We start from the raw sequence: 18835 nt of genomic DNA, 5'->3' as shown, positions 1-18835 counted from the left end.
CAAATGACCTAACACCACCAATACCTTTTGTTTTAACTTTCTACTTTATTTTTTTCTGCAGCTTTTTTTTGTTGTCAGACATCTGATTTTTTTAGTTAACTTTTTCTAAAAATATATTAAACTTTTCCTCATTATTACTTAATACCTCGTAAATGTTTGCTAATGAAATAATATCTTTTGTATTTTTCTTAGGGGAAGTTTTAGTTGATCTATTTACTTTAGTCCACCCACAATGTATGACCCAACTCGCTGAATTCAAAGCTTCACAGACCTTTTTAACCTCTTGGCAGCCAAGCCTTTTTCACACCACTGTGCTAAGATAATTTAAGCTTTTTTTTTTTTTTCTGAAGTCCTGTCCACTCCTCTGCCCTGCTTTTAGGTACTCTGAGGATAATGGGTCTCAGATCGGTTGGAGAACCCCTTTCAATCGACAGAGAGCAGCACTTCAGATTTCAACATCACTGCTTGCTGAAAGCAAAAAAATTGGAATCATAGGCAAGTGGAAGGGATTAAAGCTCTTTTATGTGGGGTGTTTGCCACCCTCTGTAAAACTGGACTTTAATTCCACATGTGATGGCTCATGGACTCTCACATCTTATGAAATAAATTGCTGTTTTATTGCTGATGCTGTTGAAATTTGGAAGGAGTAAGCACTTAAAACTGAAAAAAATGAATGGGAAAAACACTCTAATTTTCACACAAATATTGGTCATATCCGGTACCAGGGTCACACCTTAAGTGCTGAAGAAGAGGAGTTCAGTTTGACAAAGATTTCCAGCAATCATCCATGTGTAATGCCAAGTACAATAAACTTCAGAGCTAAGGGGAACGTTTCAAGAAATATATTTAAATATATTGTTAATGATGTTTTAAAGAAAGCCACACTAGTGAAAGTTACTTAAAGGGCAATAATAGTTGAAAAATGACATGCTCTAATTCGCTAGAACATGCAATTTTATGACTATTGATCCTGCACACTACTGTGCATTTAACCGCTGTAAAGGGGTTAAACACACAGTATAAGTGCTGGTCGGGACTTACAGAGCACTTCTGGTCCTGAGTGGAAATTGACGCTGATCCAATCATACATTTGAGTCGTGTGACTACTGCTGATTGGATCAGTGGCAGATTCTGTTTGGAACCCGCAGTTCTATGCCAGACCCATGCTAAATAGTTTCTAAATTTTGTCCTGAGTTTAGAAATACCCAATGTTTACATGTTCTTTGCTTTTGTTGCAAGTTATAGGGCAATAAGTACAAGTAGCACTTCGTTATTTCCAAACCATTTTTTTTTTTTTTTAAATTAGCGATAATTACATTGTATCTGTCAGGAATCCCTGAATAACCCTTCACATGTATATATATTTTTTTTGTGTGTAGACAACCCCAAAGTATCCATCTAGGGCCATTTTGGTATATTGCATGCCACCATTTCACCGCCAAATGCGAAAAAAATAATAATTGTTTACTTTTTCACTAACTTTAGGTTTCTCACTGAAATTATTTACAAACAGCTTGTGCAATTATAGCACAAATGGTTGTAAATGCTTCTCTGGGATAGCTTTTGTTCAGAAATAGCAGACATATATAGCTTTGGCATTGCTTTTTGGTAATTAGAAGGCAGCTAATTGCTGATGTGCACCACACTTGTATTATGCCCAGCAGTGAAGGGGTTAATTAGGTAGCTTGTAGGGTTAATTTTAGCTTTAGTGTAGAGATCAGCCTCCCACCTGACACATCCCACCCCATGATCCCTTCCTGACCCCTCTCAAACAGCTCTCTTCCCTCCCCCACCTCACAATTGTCACCGCCATCTTAAGTACTGGCAAAAAGTCTGCAGTACTAAAATAAAAGGTTTTTCATATATATATATATATATATATATATATATATATATATATATATATATATATATATATATATATACACACACACACACATACTGTGTGTATATATATATATATATATATATATATATATATATATATATATATATATATATATACACACACACACATACTGTATATATATATATACACACAAACACACACATATATATTTATTTTTACATATATTCTGCAGTGTTTGATCCCCCCCTTAGCCCCCAACCTCCCTGATCCCCCCAAATAGTTTTCTAACCGTCTCCCTTCTACCTAAAAAAATAAAATAAAAACATTTTTCTGTAGTTTAGCTGTCACCCCTCAATACCCTACCCTCCTCCCAGATCCCTTTCTCAACATCACGATCGCTTCCACTGCTTGAAACCCCTGAGGGTGTACCAGACACGTCCTTGGTCGTTAACAACCGTTTTTTGTAGGACGTACCTGGTACGTCCTTGGTCGTTAAGGGGTTAAAAAGTAAGTTATAGCGCATCTTCATTGCAACTGATGAATTAAACTCCATCTAAAATATTGCTAACATTCCAGATCTGATTATACAATGTTTAAGTGATCTGTTTTGAGTTTTGTGTCTAAGTATGGTTAAGAACCTTATGTGATTGCTTAGATTACTACACAAGCTCATGTAAAGCTATTTTAGCCACTGTGAGAAAGGCATGGTAGACATATACAAGAATTTTCAAGGGGTTTATTCATGAACTGCTCTGAGCTTGCAATACTATGTACATTTTAACAATAAAATCACAAATTCAAATACTTTAAAAAAAATAAAAAATTGGGCATCATTTAGCAAGCTGCATTTGTAGCTTTTGAGGCTTTGTGGTGCAGCCTCACATGCAGTTAGTTGTGTGAGAGCAAGGGACAAAGCTGCATCGTAAGTGGACATTGCAGGTGGACAGGTCTTCTACTAGAGAATGTGCCCGTCTGCTATTTTGACACATTTTTTCTGATTGCATGCAGACCTTTTGCAATACAGTTTTGGTGTAGCTACAAACTACAAACACAAAAACTGGACTCTCTCATTATTAGCTTTATTATATATTTAACACGTCTACTTAATCTCCCAAGTTTGTTCAGCTAAGTTAATACCAAGTTCCATAATTAATTATTAAAAATAATTACTCACAGGCTTATCTTTGATGGTGGGACTTGACACACAAAGGTATAGTTTGCCATCCTCTTCAATGCATGCATCAATCAGAGCCTGCACAGAACTTTCATCTTGGAACAGCAAGAAGGCATAACCTGAATAAAGAATGAGTGTTTACTCTCTGTATCAAAAAGTGAAAAACTTTTTTTCATGTTGGTGAGAACCCACGGTCCATAACTCCTGGTAATTACTCTTCCCTGCCACTATAAAGAGGAAAAGATCCCCAAACCCCAATAAAACCCCTCCCACCCTACAGGAAACCAGACTTAAAGCCAAGCCATTAAGTTAGGAAAAGAAATAGGAGCAGGGAAAAAAGATGTGCACAAAAATAAACCAACACCAAAATAACAGGGTGGGGTCTTGTGGACTCTAACAACAATACATTCATTTATCAGGTAAGCATAAATTATGATTTCTTTCATACAGGTGGTGAGAGTCCATGATCCATTACTCCTGGGAATTAATACCCAGGCTGTGGAGTCCACGAGTAATTAGAAATAAGGCTGGTAAAAAAAATAACATCTTTTTTCACAGTAAAGCTAAATTCACAACCCAAATAAAACACAACTAATAAACAGGGTAGATAAAATGTCTGACGGGCAAAAATCAAAATAGACCTGAGATAACTGCCTGAAAAAGCAAATTCATCAAAATGGAAAAAAATTGAAAAAAAATGCAAAAAAGACCAAGTTACAAATTTGGTCAACAGAAGCCTCATTCATAAAGCCCAGGAAGTGACAACTGATCCGGTAGAATAAGCAGTAAACCGTTTAGGTAGAGGCTGTCCCATCTCCAAGTAAGCATTATGGAAAAAAAAGATTCAATCAAGAGGCTAAAGAAACTGCAGTAGCTTTCTGCCTATTCAAACCAGAAAATAAAATAAACTAGAAGTTTGTCTGCAATACTTTGAAGCGTCTAAATAATACTTCAAAGCTCTATCATCAGACCCATCACGACAACCCTTTATCCATTATACAAAAGCGTTTTCCCGTCGTGGAATAAGATCTTACAAAATTCTCCACAGATCACCACAACTAAATCTCCATTATCCCCAATTTCCCCAAATGCAGAATGTCTAGGTGGGCTAGACTACAACCACAGCTCTACAACAAAACACGAGCTAGGCTATACAATACCCATCGGCAAATTACTTAGTGGCCCTTCATTAAATACTAGAGCCGAATAAAAAGATTTTTTCAATGGAACATTAGCTCAATGGCTCAAATATAAACAATTGCAAAACCTCCTACAGACCACAAACAGGAATGGACCAGACAACTGACGACTTTTGAAACCATGTGTATAGCAGAAGGTAGACTTAAACACTCATTATCAATAGCAAAACCAACCATAGATCAGTTGACACAATCACCAGCATTCATAAATAAATGGCACTCAGAACAAGACACAGAAAGACACACACAAATAGACACACAAACTTGGAAACTAATCTTTGATTTTACTAGAAACATCCACTAAGTTGCTAGAACTAAATTATAAGGTTGTGCCAGATGGTACCTAACACCGACACACTTGAAAAGTGTCTATCCTTCTTCGGCTCTATGCTCCATATGTGGTGGTCCTGTCCCTGCCTTCACTCCTTTTGGGAGGAATTTATATATATATATTTTTTTTTTTTACAAACTCTGTTAGGGCTCAATTTCTCCCTGACCCCCATAATAGCACTTTTAAAACTGCTACCACAAAAAAAAGTAAACTCTGTCTCTGCCTGCTACAATTCTCACTAAACACAGCCTAAATGTTAATAGCCAGAGAATGGATAAATACCTCTGCTACCTCGTTTGGAGAGTGGATATCCCAAATGAATTAAACTCTGGCACTGGAGGGCTATGGGTACTTTAAGAGTCAAAACTTAAAACACCTTTTTAGATATCAAATTGTATTGGGAAACCACACTCCATGAATACCAGAACAACCAGGGGACCGCCGTCAGCCCTAACAGTCAACACCCAGAAAATCAGGTGTAAAGGCTGTCACCGTTTATTTAATGCAGACTGCTGTACTAACCCCAATACGCTCAAGATAATGGCCTTTAACACCAAATCTGTACTATCCTATGACTTTGTATGTATAACAATTGATAATGGCACTAGTCGATGTATAAAGCACAAATCTTAACGACTGTCTAGTAACAATCTATCAACAGAGTACTGGAAAGCATTGGTTTAATGTTTTTATATGTTTTAATGTATACTTAAAACTCAATAAAATAATTTTGAAGAAAAAAAAAATACTTCAAAGCTCTAACAAGTTATAAAGAAGCCTCTCTGAAGAAATCTTAGGACTAGGACACAAAGAAGAGACACAACTTTCACGACATATAATCCAAGGATACAACCCTAGGTAGAAAGTCAATTATGATTCTCAAAACTGCATTTTCCTGATGAAGCCGAAGAGATTTCCAAAGAAACAAAACCTTCTGAGAAAGAAACTAAATATACACACAATGCATAGGCTCAAATGGATGATGCTGCAAAACCTTCAATACCAAATTTAGATTCCAAGGAGGAGAAATTGGTTTAATTACAGGCTTAATTCTAGTCAAAGCCTGAAAAAACATGAATGTCAGGAAGATTAGCAATCTTCTTGTTGAAGAAAACTGAAAGAGCAGAAATCTGACACTTCAATGAACTGGCAGATATAACCTCTTCTAAACCATCCGGCAAAAACTGCAAAATCCTAGGAATTCTAAAAGAATAACAAAAAACAAAAACATATATATTGAAATAAAGGCCTTCCGGACCTTATGATAAATCTTCCTAGTCACAGGCTTGTTGCAGGCCTGTATGAAAGCCTCAAAAAACATCATAAGAAAAATGTCTCTGCCTTAGAGTTACCTGTTCAATCTCCATGTCATAAAGCTAAGAGACTTAAGATCCGGAAGGAAAAAAAAAAAAAACCTTAAGACAGAAGGTCTAGATACTGAGGAAGAGACCATGATGGGCATCTAGATATCTGAACTGGGTCTGCATGCCAAACTTTGTGAGGCCAAGACAGAGCAATCAGAATTACTGATGACTTTTCTTGCCTGATCCTGGCAATCACTCTGTGTAGAAGAATCAGAAAAAGAAAAAAAACATAGGCCAGTTGAAATGACCATGGAGCTACCAAAGCATCCACAAACTCCGCCCAAGATACCCTGAAACTTACATAGTACCTGCAAAGTTTGCTATTTAACCAAGAGGTCCTCAGATCTATCTCTGGGAGACCCCAAAGATCCATTATATGACTGAAAACATCCAGAGGGAGAGACCACTCACCTTGACGCAGAGTCAAGACTAACAACTGAGAAAATTAGCTTTCCAGTTGTTCACTCCTGGAATATGAACTGCAGAAATCAGACAACAATTGCCTTCTGTCCAAGAAAGAATGCAAGATACTTTCCTCATGGCTAAGGAAAACTGAAACCAAGCCTCCTTAAAAAGGCGCAACATTCATGCAGACTTGGATGAGGAAATAGATATTTTTTTTGGACTGTTTAGAACTAACAATTTGAATTTGGCTTCCAGGCAGTCTGCTTCAGAGAAAAGAAATAAGATTTCTGTTCCAAATTCTGACAAATGGAAGAAAAACGACAGAAAACATCAGGGACAGGAAAACCTCAGGAAATGTAACCATAGGTTTATAAGCTAAGTCTGAATGGTTTACAGACTAATCCTCAGTTACCTTAGGATCTTAAAGTAAGCAACATCTCCTTAAAAAGAGAATGCATATATTCAACTTAAAACAAAAAAGCATGAGAACCCCTCTCACTGAAGAATAACATGTACTGTACATCTTCATTCTTCACCTTCCTCCAGCAGAGGCAAAGACAAGACTAGTTTCCCGTATGGGAGGGGTTTAATAGAGCTTATGGGGTTTTGGGATCTTAACCTCTACCTAGTGGCAGGGAAGAGTAATCCCTAGGAGTAATGGATTGTGGACTCTCACCACCTGTATGAAATAAATAGGTGTTAATGTCTAATCCAGCTAAAAATTAAGTGCTTTAGAAGTTGAGGTGTTGAAATCATATCTTCTTAAATTTTAAAGTGAAGGTACATTTTCATGAATGAGTGCCCGTTTTTTAAAAATACTATTAAAAAAAAGGGGCACTTTCATTCATGAAAGTTTACATTGCAGCAATTTTGTTAAAATACTTACCTTTTTCTTCTTCCAAGCCGGACCAGTAATCCCCACCCGCAGCTGCTGTGCACTTACGTCAGCAATGAAGAATCCCACTTCCTCCAATCATGGCTTCTCTCCCAGAGCAAACATTTCCTGAGGCTATGCCGTGATTGGAGGAAGCCGGTTTTGTCATTGCTGTGCAAGTACAGCAGAAAGAAGCAGGTGGGGGATCGCTGGTCCGGCTTGGAAGAAGAAAAAGTTAAGTATTTTAACAAAACCTCTGCAAAATGCCTCTGTTTTTAATAGTATTTTTTTTAAAAACTGGCACTCATTCACTTTCACCTTTTCACCTTCACTTTAACTTCTTGGGAAGGCTGGTAACACCCCAAAACCATATTAAAGAAGATATGAAAAAGACTACTAAACAAAAACAAATTATGCTTACCTGATCATTTTGTTTCGATCGTGGGGAGGAGAGTCCACTGCTTCATTTATTACTTGTGGGAAATAAGAACCTGGCCACCAGGAGGAGGCAAAGACACCCCAGCAAAAAGCTTAAATACCTCCCCCACTACCCTCATCCCCCCAGTCATTCTGCCAAGGGAACAAGGAACAGTAGGAGAAATATCAGGGTATAAATTTTGCCAGAAGAACAAATACAATTTAGGTCTGCCAAACGGACCAACGGGCGGGAGCCGTGGACTCTCCTCCCCACGATGGAAACAAAATTATCAGGTAAGTAGAATTTATGTTTTCCATCTAAAGGGGAGGAGAGTCTATGGCTTCATTAATTACATGTGGGAAACAAATACCCCATCTCTAGAGGACACTAAATGAAAAATGGTAGGGCAAAAGGCAGACCCTAATCTGAGGGCACCACAGCCTGCAAAACCTCTCTCCCAAAATACGCTTCTGCAGAAGCAAAAACGACAAATTTTTAAAACTTTGTAAAAGTATGTAAGGAAGACCAGGTAGCCGCCTTACAAATCTGCTCCATAGAGGCATCATTCTTGAAGACCCAGGAAGAAGCCACAGCTCTAGTGGAATGAGCCGTGATCCTCTGAGGAGGCTTATGTCCCGCTGTCTCATAGGCTAAGCGAATCATGCTCCTCAACCAAAAAAACAAGTAGCAGAGGCCTTCTGGCCCTTACGCTTCCCTGAATACATCACAAACAGAGATGTAGACTGTCTGAAATCCTTAGTAGCCTGAAGGTAAAACTTCAGGGCATGAACAACATCCAAATTATGAAGTATCCTCTCCTTTGGAGAAGAAGGGTTAGGACACAAAGAAGGAACAACTATTTCCTGATTGATGTTACGATCAGAAACAACCTTGAGAAGAAATCCCAATCCAGTGCGAAGAACAGCCTTATCGGCGTGAAAAACCAAATAAGGAGGCTCCCATTGCAAGGCCGCCAGCTCAGAATTTCTGCGTGCTGATGCAATAGCTAACAGGAAGAGTCTTAATGTCAATAGAGTGCATAGGTTCAAACGGAACCCTCTGCAATACCTTAAGAACTAAGTTTAAGCTCCAGGGAGGAGCGGACTGTCTGAAGACAGGCCTAATTCTAGACAGAGCCTGAACAAAAGACTGAACGTCAGGAAGCTCAGCGAGCCTGTTGTGCAACAAGACTGATAATACCAAAAACCGTCCCTTTAAGGAACTGGCGGGCAAGCCCCTTCTCCAGACCATCCTAGAGAAAGGAAAGAATCCTGGATACCTGGATACAAGTAAGTCCTCTACACCTTATGATAGATGCAACGAGTGACTGGCTTCCTGGCCTGAACTAGAGTATCAATCACCCTCTCAGAAATACTTCATTTTGCCAAGACTAAGCGTTCAATCTCCACGCAGTCAGCCTCAGAGAATCTAGATTTTGATGTTGAAAGGGACCATGTTCCAGAAGATCCCTGCGACAGGTTAACCTCCAAGGAGGAGAGGATGTCATCCCCATCAGATCCGCAAACCACGACAGAGCGATCAGAATGGCAGAAGCTTGCTCCTGCTTGATGCGGGCCACTACACGAGGAAGAAGCAGTAACGGTGGAAAAATGTAAGCTAGGGTGAATCCCCAAGGAACTGCTAAGGCATCTATCAGCTCTGCCTGGGGTTCCCTTGACCTCGACCAGTATATAGGTAGATTGCAATTGAGTCTGGACACCATGAGATCCATCTCAGGCGTTCCCCATCAGACAAATCTCTGCAAACACCTCGGGGTGAAGAGACCATTCCCCCAGATGAAAGGACTGCCTGCTGAGAAAGTCTGCTTCCCTGTTGTCCCAACTGGAATGTGGGTCGCTGAGAGCGAGCAGTTGTGGGACTCCGCCCATTCCAAAATCAGAGACACCTCCCTCATTGCTAGGGAACGTCTCGTACCCCCCTGATGGTTGATGTAAGCCACCGAGGTAATATTGTCGGTCTGGAATATGATGAAGCTGAATGACCCCAGAGGAGGCCACGCCTTCAGAGCATTGTAGATTGATTGAAGTTCCAGAATGTTTATCGGGAAGAGAGACACCTCCCGGGTCCATTTTAGTTGTGCCATTCTGGCACTCCAAACAGCTCCCCAATCCTGCCAGACTCGCATCCGTGGTCACAATCTCCCAGGATGGTCTCAGGAAGGATGTCCCTAGGGACAGTTGTTCCGGACGGGTCCACCAAGAGAGGGAGTTCCAAGTCCGAACGTCCAAGGAAATCTGCTGCGATAGATCGCCGTTCCCCTGTCTCAACATGCACAACTGAAGAGGTCTGAGATGGAACCTGGCAAATGGAATGACATCTATGCTGGAAACCATGAGTCCGATCACCTATATACATAGCGCCACCGAGGGACTTGAGGACTGAAGAGCCAGACAGGACGAAGCAATCTTCCTGCGTCGCTGATCTGTGAGAAATATCTTCATGGATATAGAGTCTATTATCGTGCACAGGAACTGCACCCTGTTGCTGGGAACCAGGGAACTCTTTCCTGAGTTGCTCTTCCAACCGTGAGATTGGAGCAGGAGAAGAAGGGCCCTCGAGTTATCCTGTGCGAGACTGAACAACGGCGCCTGGACTAGGATGTCGTCCAGATAGGGAGCCAAAGCAATGCCTCTGGATCTGGCCAATGCAAGTAGCACCCCAAGAACCTTCGTGAAGAGACTCGGGGCCGTTGCCAGACCAAAAGGAAGGGCCACAAACTGGAAGTGTTTGTCCAGAAACGCAAATCTCAGGAACCTGAAGTGATCCCTGTGGATTGGTACATGAAGGTAAGCATCCTTCAAGTCTATTGTCGTCATGAACAGTCCCTCTTGAACTAGGGGCAGAATAGATCTGATTGTTTCCATTTTGAATTTGTTTAAACACTTTAGGACTAGAATCGGGCGGAACATGCCCTCCTCCTTTGGGACCACGAAAAGGTTTAAATAATACCATAGACCCCTCTCTGCCGGGGGTATTGCTACAATAACTCTTAGAGAAGAGAGATCCCTCACACACTCTAGATATGCTTTTCTCTTTTCTGGTCTTGCAGTCAAATTTGACAAGAAGAATCTGCCCCTTGGTGGATGAGATCTGAATCCTATCCTGTACCCTTGGGCAACAACCTCCAGAACCCAAGGGTCCTGAAAGTCCTGCAACCAGGCTTCTGAGAATAGAGAGAGATAACCTGCCCACTACTTGGTCCAGAGACGGGTCTGGAGCCGCTCCTTCATGCCGATTTTGACTCAGTGGGCTTCTTGCTCTGCTTGGACTTGGACCCCAAGACTAAACTGGCTTCCAAGTTCCCTTGCACAGATCTACTTTCGCGGCAGGCTGCGGACGTTGGGCTTTGTCTGCACGAAGTGGACGAAAGGTAGAACCCTTAGGCTTAGCCTTCTTATCCTGCGGTAGAAAAGCACCCTTGCCTCCCGTAACCATGGCTATGATCGAATCCAATCCTGGACCGAACAAAATCTTTCCTTCAAAAGGTAGGGACAACAATCTCGACTTAGAGGTCATGTCCGCAGACCATGGATTTTAGCCACAGAGCCCTGCAAGCTAAAACGGAAAAACCTGATATCTTCGCATTTAGGAGAATAATTTGCACATTGGCGTCACATATGAAAGAATTGGCGACCTTCAACAGCTTAATCTTTTTCTGTATCTTGTCGATGGAAGTCTCTCCCTCGACCATATCACACAGGGATTCACACCAATATGTCGCAGCTCCGGCAACCACGGCTACAGCCGCTGCCGGTTGAAAAACAATCTCTGTGTGCTGAAACATCTTTCTTAACAAGTTTTCCCAACTTTTTATCCATGGGCTCTTTAAACGACAAACTATCCTCAAGTGGAATAGTCGTCCGCTTTGTGAGCGAAGAGATGGCACCATCCAGTCCCCCATAGCTAGAGCCGAGAGTCCGGGACGGGGAACAGTTTCTTAAAGGAAGAACCTAGTCGCTCCCATTTATTCTTAATAATATTAGCTGTCTTAACGGGAACCGGGAAGGTCTGAGGCACCACCCTGTCTTCATATATTTTATCAAGCTTAGGAATCGAAGGTACCTCCGGAAGCTTCGGTTCCGGAACCTCCAGAGTAGCAAGCACTTGCTTCAGCAAAAAGTGCAAATTCTCCATCCTAAACCTAAAGTCAGGCTCTTCCACAGCCGGAGGCCTAGATGAGACGGATTCCGACCCAGAAGGGGCTTCTATCGAAGAGTCGGATCGGGCCTCATCAGCAGATAATGCCTCTGATATTTCCATAGGCGTAGAGAACCCCTGGGCCAGACCACCAAGATGCATCATACACTTGCGCTTAGCAGAATGTGGTAAAGCATGGATCACCTTTGATAACGCCGTTTGCAGTTAATCCGCAAAATCTGATGGCCAACGAAGCTCTCCCGTAGGAGTAATGGTTGGACCCTGGGGCGCTGAATGTGCAAAAGGAGATGGATGCAGGGAACGCACCTCATGGGACGGAGAACCCTCAGAGGTGGACGGCTCAGTAGTATTAGAAATCCTCTTATTTTTAGATGTTGCAACATTATCAAGGCATGTGGAACATAGTTGAGAAGGCTGATCTACCAGAACCTCCTCACAATAAACACAGGCATGAGACTTTTTTAAAGAGGGAGTACCCTCTAACGCTTCAGAGTCCTCCATAGCCTGCATCTTTATAACCTCCAATGGCTGGGGCACTCACCACATCCTATGACCCGGACTACTGAAACCGCTTTGTCTCTTGCGCCAGTCAAGCAGAAGAAGTTGCCTAGGCCACACCCTGTCACATGGAGTGCCTCGCCGGACCGCCCCTGCACTAGGGAAGAAATTGCGCCAAAACGGCCGCGCAAATACTCCCGGAAGAGAACCTGTCAGTTCCACCATTGCCAGAGCCTCATCTCGCACATAATGCAGCAATGACACAATAAACAATATTATGTATAAAACCACCCCTGTTCAATAATCCCCCTTCCAGGAATATTAACCCTTGATTCTATAAAGATATCAAGTGTGACAGGTTAGTAGCATCGCTCCTGACATGGACTTGAGTGTAGAAAGTAGCCAGCGAAACTCGTCAGCGCTGATTGCTTATGGAGTTGTTAATATGAGTCGGGATGGTTTTGCAGAAAGACTCTCCCTGCATCTTCGGACTCTTTTCACTCAGGCTTTTACTGAGAGGCTGCCAGGACTACTTAAAACTCCAGTCCCATTCCGAAGAGTACTACCCTCCATAAGAGACTACTCCAAATCTTCCAACACTTCTACAAAGAATGACTGGGGGATGAGGGGAGTGGGGGAGGTATTTAAGCCTTTGGCTGGAGTGTCTTTGCCTCCACCTGGTGGCAAGGTTCTTATTTCCCACACGTAATAAATAAAGCCGTGGACTCTCTTTTAGATGGAAATTTAAATTTGGAATGTTACATGTTTATATAGTATAAAAAAAAAAAAAAAAAAAAAAAACTACTATTAGAAAAAAACAAATTACCTGATAAATGTATTTCTTGACACAGTGAGTCCACGGATCATCATCAATTACTGTAGGGAATATCACTCCTGGCCAGCAGGAGGAGGCAAGGAGCACCACAGCAAGATTTGGATGAAGGAAGAGACCCTGAAGTAGAAGGTCCTTCCTCAGAGGAAGCCTCCAAAGTGGAGATTACATTTCCACTAGGTCTGCATACCAGATGCTGCGAGGCCACGCCAGTGCTATGAGGATCACCAACGCCCTCTCCTGCTTGATCCGAGCAATGACTCGTGGAAGGAGAGAGAAGGGCGGAAACAGGTATGCTAAACTGAAGTTCCACGGGACCACCATGGCATCTATCAAAACAGCCTGTGGATCCCTTGACCTCCTGCCGAGATGTCACGAGATCCAGCTCCGGCCACCCCTATTTGAGGGTCAAGCTGGAAAACACCTCCAGATGGACTTCCCACTCCCCGGGATGAAAAGTTTGTCTGTTCAGAAAATCCGCTTCCCAATTGTCCACTCCTGGAATGTGGATCGCAGATAGACAGCAGTTGTGGGTCTCCCCCCACTGAATAATCTGGGCCACCTCTGTCATGGCCAAGGAAATCCGAGTTCCTCCCTGGTGGTTGATGTAAGCCACCGATGTTATGTTGTCCGACTGGAACCTGATAAACCGGGCTAAAGCTAACTGAGGAGAGGCCAGTAGAGCACTGAAGATCACTCTCAGTTCTAGGATGTTGATTAGGAGATTTGACTCCTCCCGAGTCCATAGAACCTGAGCCTTCAATGAGCACCTGACTGCTCTCCAGCCTAGCAGGCTGGCATTCATGGTTACAATCACCCAGGTAGGTCTGCGGAAACAGGTTCCCTGAGAGAGGTGTTACAGAGACAACCACCACGGAAGAGAATCTTGTCGCCTGATCCAGATCTATTCGAGGAGACAGATCCGCATAGTCCTCGTTCCATTGTCTTAGCATGCATAACTGCAGAGCCCTTAGATGGAACTGAGCGAACGGGATGATGTCCATGGACGCTACCATCAGACCAATTACCTCCATGCTTTGAGCCACTGACGGCTGAGGAGAGGACTGAAGGGCAAGGCAAGAGTCGAAAATCTTGGATTTTCTGACCTCTGTCAGAAATATCTTCATCGATAGGGAATCTATTATTGTCCCTAAGAACACTACCCTATGTAGCTGGGACCAAAGAACTTTTTTCCAGATTCACCTTCCATCCATGGGAGCGAAGAAAAGACAACAAGATCTCCGTATGAGAGTTTGCTTGTTGAAAAGACGGCGCCTGAAACCGAATGTCGTCCAGATAGGTCGCCACTGCAATACCTTGAGACCAGATCACTGCCAATAGGGCCCCCAGAACCTTTGAGAAAATTCTGGGAGCTGTGGCAAGGCTAAAAGGAAGAGCCACAAACTGAAAGTGATTGTCCAAGAAGGCAAATCTCAGAAACTTGTGATGATCCTTGTGAATGGGAACATGAAGGTACGCATCCTTTAAGTCTATGGTTGTCATGAACTGACCTTTTTGGACCAAGGGAAGAATGGAACGAATAGTTTCCATCTTGAAGGATGGTACTCTGAGGAACTTGTTTAGAAATTTTAGGTCTAAAATTGGTCTGAAAGTTCCCTCTTTTTTGGGAACCATGAACAGATTGGAGTAGAATTCCAGACCCTGTTCCTGAGTTGGAACTGGAACTATTACTCCCAGGGCGGAAAGATCCCAGACACAATGTAAGAACACCTCTCTCTTTATCTGGTCTACAGATAATCTGGAGAGTAGGAACTTGCATCTGGGAGGAAGTGTCTTGAATTCTAGTTTGTACCCCTGGGATACGATGTCCACTGCCCAGGGAACCGGGACATCTCGAACCAAGGCTTGAGCAAATTGAGAAAGTCTGCCCCCTACATGATCCTCTTCTGGATCAGGGGCTGACCCTTCATGCTGACTTGGAATCAGCTGCGGGTTACTTAGACTGCTTCTCCTTGTTCCAAGACTGACTAGGCTTCCAGGAAGACTTGGATTGTTCTTGCTTGTAGGAGGGAGGGGAGGGGTTACGAAAGGAACGAAAAATACTCTGACGTCCACTCTGCTTATTCTTCTTGTCCTGAGGAAGAAAGGATCATTTTCCTCCTGTAATATCTGAAATTATTTCAGCCAGACGAGGGCCAAACAAAGTCTTACCCTTGTAGGGGATTGCCAAAAGCTTGGACTTAGATGAAACATCTGCAGACCAGGACTTCAACCATAAGGCTCTTCGAGCTAGAACCGCAAACCCAGATATTTTTGCTCTCAACTTAATGAGTTGTAAAGAAGCATCCGTGATAAAGGAATTTGCTAACTTAAGAGCCTTAATCCTGTCCTGGATCTCCTCAAGAGGAGTATCTGTCTGAATAGAATCAGACAAAGCATCAAACCAGTAGGCTGCCGCACTGGTGACAGTGGCAATACACACTGCAGGCTGCCATTAGAGACCCTGGTGAACATATATTTTCTTTAGCAATGCCTCCAACTTCTTATCCATTGGATCCTTAAAGGAACAGCTATCCTCTATGGGAATAGTGGTTCTCTTAACCAAAGTGGAGATTACCCCTTCCACCTTAGGAACCGTCTGTCAAGACTCCTTAAAGGGACACTGAACCCAAATGTTTTATTTCGTGATTCAGATACAGCATAAAATTTTAAGCAACTTTCTAATTTACTCCTATTATCAAATTTTCTTCATTCTCTTGGTATCTTTATTTGAAATGTAATAATGTAAATTTTTGGTGAACAACCTGGGTTGTTCTTGCTGATTGGTGGATAATTTCATCCACCAATAAAAAAGTGCTGTCCAGAGCTTAGATGCCTTCTTTTTCAAATAAAGAAAATTGATAATAGGAGTAAATTAGAAAGTTGCTTAAAATTGCATGCTCTATCTGAATCATGAAAGAAAAAAATTGGGCTCAGTGTCCCTTTAATGGTCAGCTATTGGAAACATTTTCTTAAAAATTGGAGATGGAGTAAAAGGAATTCCAGGTCTCTCCCACTCCCGTGCAATAATCTCTGTAGCACAGTCTGGTACAGGGAATACCTCCACCGCGGAGGGAACATCAAAGTACTTATTTACTTGACTTCTTAGAGTTGACTACGACAGTCGTATCGGAGTCGTCCAATGTAGCCAAAACCTCCCTAAGTAACAGACTGAGGTGTTCTAGCTTAAATCTGAAGGATACAACTTCAGCATCAGAAGAAGGAATTACACTGTCTGAATCTGAGATTTCAACCTCAGATGCTACCAAAGTGTCTTCCTCCTCAGACTTCTGAGAAGAAACCCCTTGGATAGCCACAAACGGATCAGAAACCTTACTCGCTGACTCTTTAACCTTCCTCTTGCGCTTTCCATGAAGCAAGGGAAAATCAGACAGCACCTCAGATACCACAGAGGATACCTGTGCCGCAATGTATTGCAAAGAAACTCCTACCGAGTGAGAGGAAATGCAGGGCACTGCATGTGTGGATAACAAAGATTGGGAAGCTTGAGTAGAATGCTGCGGCATATCTGATACAGGAGACACCTGAACAGCATCCGCCTTAGCTAATGATGGCTCAGTATCAAAAAGTCTATCCCTGTAACACAGACTACATGTAACACTCTGCAAGGCCTTGATCCATCTTAAGGCCCAATAAATACAGAAAAATAAAGAAAAAAAGTTTATATTTCCCTTTTTCAAATCTTTACTAGAACGGTTACTGCCCCTTTAAATTATATTTGTTCAAAATGCTTGATTGAAACTAAATGGAGCAAATATCATATTACACCCCCAGGCACTCTCTACACCTCAGCTCTTTTGCTGAAGTGCCTACCTGTCCTGCCGACTGAGCTTAAGGCAAAAATGAAAACGATCCGGTTTTCACTCCGGAACTCCGCAATTAGACGGCTGAGATATCCTCAACTAGAGCAGAGCTGTCGATCTGAGGTGCGTACCCACTCTGGAACTCACAGGAAGTGAGTCCGGAAAGCCTGCCTAAACTGGCTACCGCCTCTAAAAGAAACCACCTCTCTGTAATCAGGGGCGGACGCAGCAGCCATTAGGACCGCAGTGAAATTTCCTAACAGAAAATCTCACACACAAAAAAGCGTGGCCTTATCTACAGTTAAAATGTTACCGGCACACTCCTTACACAGTCTTTAATCAGGTCCAACCCAGAGTTAAGGACACAAACTGAGCCAAAAATAAAAGTAATAAAAGTAATAAAAACATTCCCCATTATCCACAGTGCCTGCAATTAACCCTCATAGGGTCAATGATACAAGGTCCCCTTGCAGTATTAACTGCATAAGTGCCAAACTTTACTTCAAAATAAAGAAAAATATTCTTGGCACTTGCCTTAATTTGTATCTATACGGCAGGACAGCTCACCTGGTTTGAGAGGGTGCCATTCCTCACATGGACCTGTGGAGAAAGAAAGATCTGAGTAAGCATACTCAGGCTTTCTGAATAGGGCAGCAAAACTGTTTGAGAAAACGAAGTGAGGATTGTACCTCACAAGTTCCGAATTGCTTAAAAGCCACCACTGCCCTACTGAAGAGACTGACGTGGGCTACGGCTAGACCCAAGGAAAGATCAGAGCAAACCTACTCTGCTTTAAAATAAAATATTGATTGAAGAAACTTCATATCAGACACCGAAAACTTTACCTCCTCATTGCACCGCAGGCAAATAGAATGACTGGGGTTTGTGGGAAGGGAAGTGATCCTTAACAGCTTTGCTGTGGTGCTCTTTGCCTCCTCCTGCTGGCCAGGAGTGATATTACCAACAGTAATTGATGATGATCCATGGACTCACCGTGTCATTAGAAAATAAACGGTTCAAGTTAAAGATATCACTTTTTCATAAGCAAAAATGCTATACGTTTTGTGAGCCCCATCATTTAAACTCCAAGCCTGTTCAGACACCCAGCTCTCTAGGAAGGTGTAGGAATTTAATGAGGGAGGCACAGATAATATGCAGCATATGTGCATTTACTGTTGAAGCTTATACTAGAAAGATTTTTGCACACATAAGTGAATTTAAAGAATTCTTATATGCAGAATTAAAATGCACAAATGTATATTTCAATTTTGAACATTAAGACCTCATTTCTCATTCTAGTTAAAACCGAATCAGAATTTGAAAACATAAATTATGCTTACCTGATAATTTCATTTCCATCTGTATGGGAAGAGTCCAGAGCTGCATTCCTTACTTGTGGGAAATACTGAACCTGGCCACCAGTAAAGGCAAAGACACCCCAGCGAAAGGCTTAAATACCTCCCCCACTTCCTCATAACACCAGTCATTCTGCTGAAGGAACAGTAGGAGAAATATCAGGGTGAAAAAGGTGCCAGAAGAAAAAAATTCAAATTTAGGACCGCCCATCATAGAACACGGGCGAGAGCTGTGGACTCCTCCCATACAGATGGAAATTAAATTATCAGGTAAGCATAATTTATGTTTTCCATCTTAATATGGGAAGAGTCCAGAGTCCACAGCTGCATTCCTTACTTGTGGGAAACAAATACCCAAGCTCTAGAGTACACGGAATACTAATGCGAGGGAAAAAAGGGAGGCGGACCCTAATCTGAGGGCCCCACAGCCTGCAATACCTTTTCCCAAAGGCTGCGTCAGCAGAAGCAAAACATCAAACTTGTAAAATTTTGGAAAAAGTATGTAAGGAGAACCAGGTAGCCGCCTTACAAAT

The 18835-nt window shown here is 42.2% G+C and overlaps 1 protein-coding gene across 1 annotated transcript in view; it reads right to left on the bottom strand.

Moving 5' to 3' along the window:
* CPEB4 (cytoplasmic polyadenylation element binding protein 4) overlaps positions 1 to 18835 on the bottom strand; it is a 476000-nt gene that overhangs the window by 132300 nt on the left and 324865 nt on the right. Inside the window, exon 6 of the mRNA XM_053717141.1 lies at positions 3024 to 3142. Coding sequence (XP_053573116.1) covers positions 3024 to 3142 — 119 coding nt within the window. The remainder of the gene's footprint in view (positions 1 to 3023; positions 3143 to 18835) is intronic.

This window comes from Bombina bombina, chromosome 6 (assembly GCF_027579735.1).
Source record: "Bombina bombina isolate aBomBom1 chromosome 6, aBomBom1.pri, whole genome shotgun sequence".
In the NCBI taxonomy this organism is placed as follows: domain Eukaryota; kingdom Metazoa; phylum Chordata; class Amphibia; order Anura; family Bombinatoridae; genus Bombina; species Bombina bombina.
The sequence above is the reverse complement of the archived record's forward strand: the minus strand, read 5'-3'. Positions and strand labels throughout refer to the sequence as shown.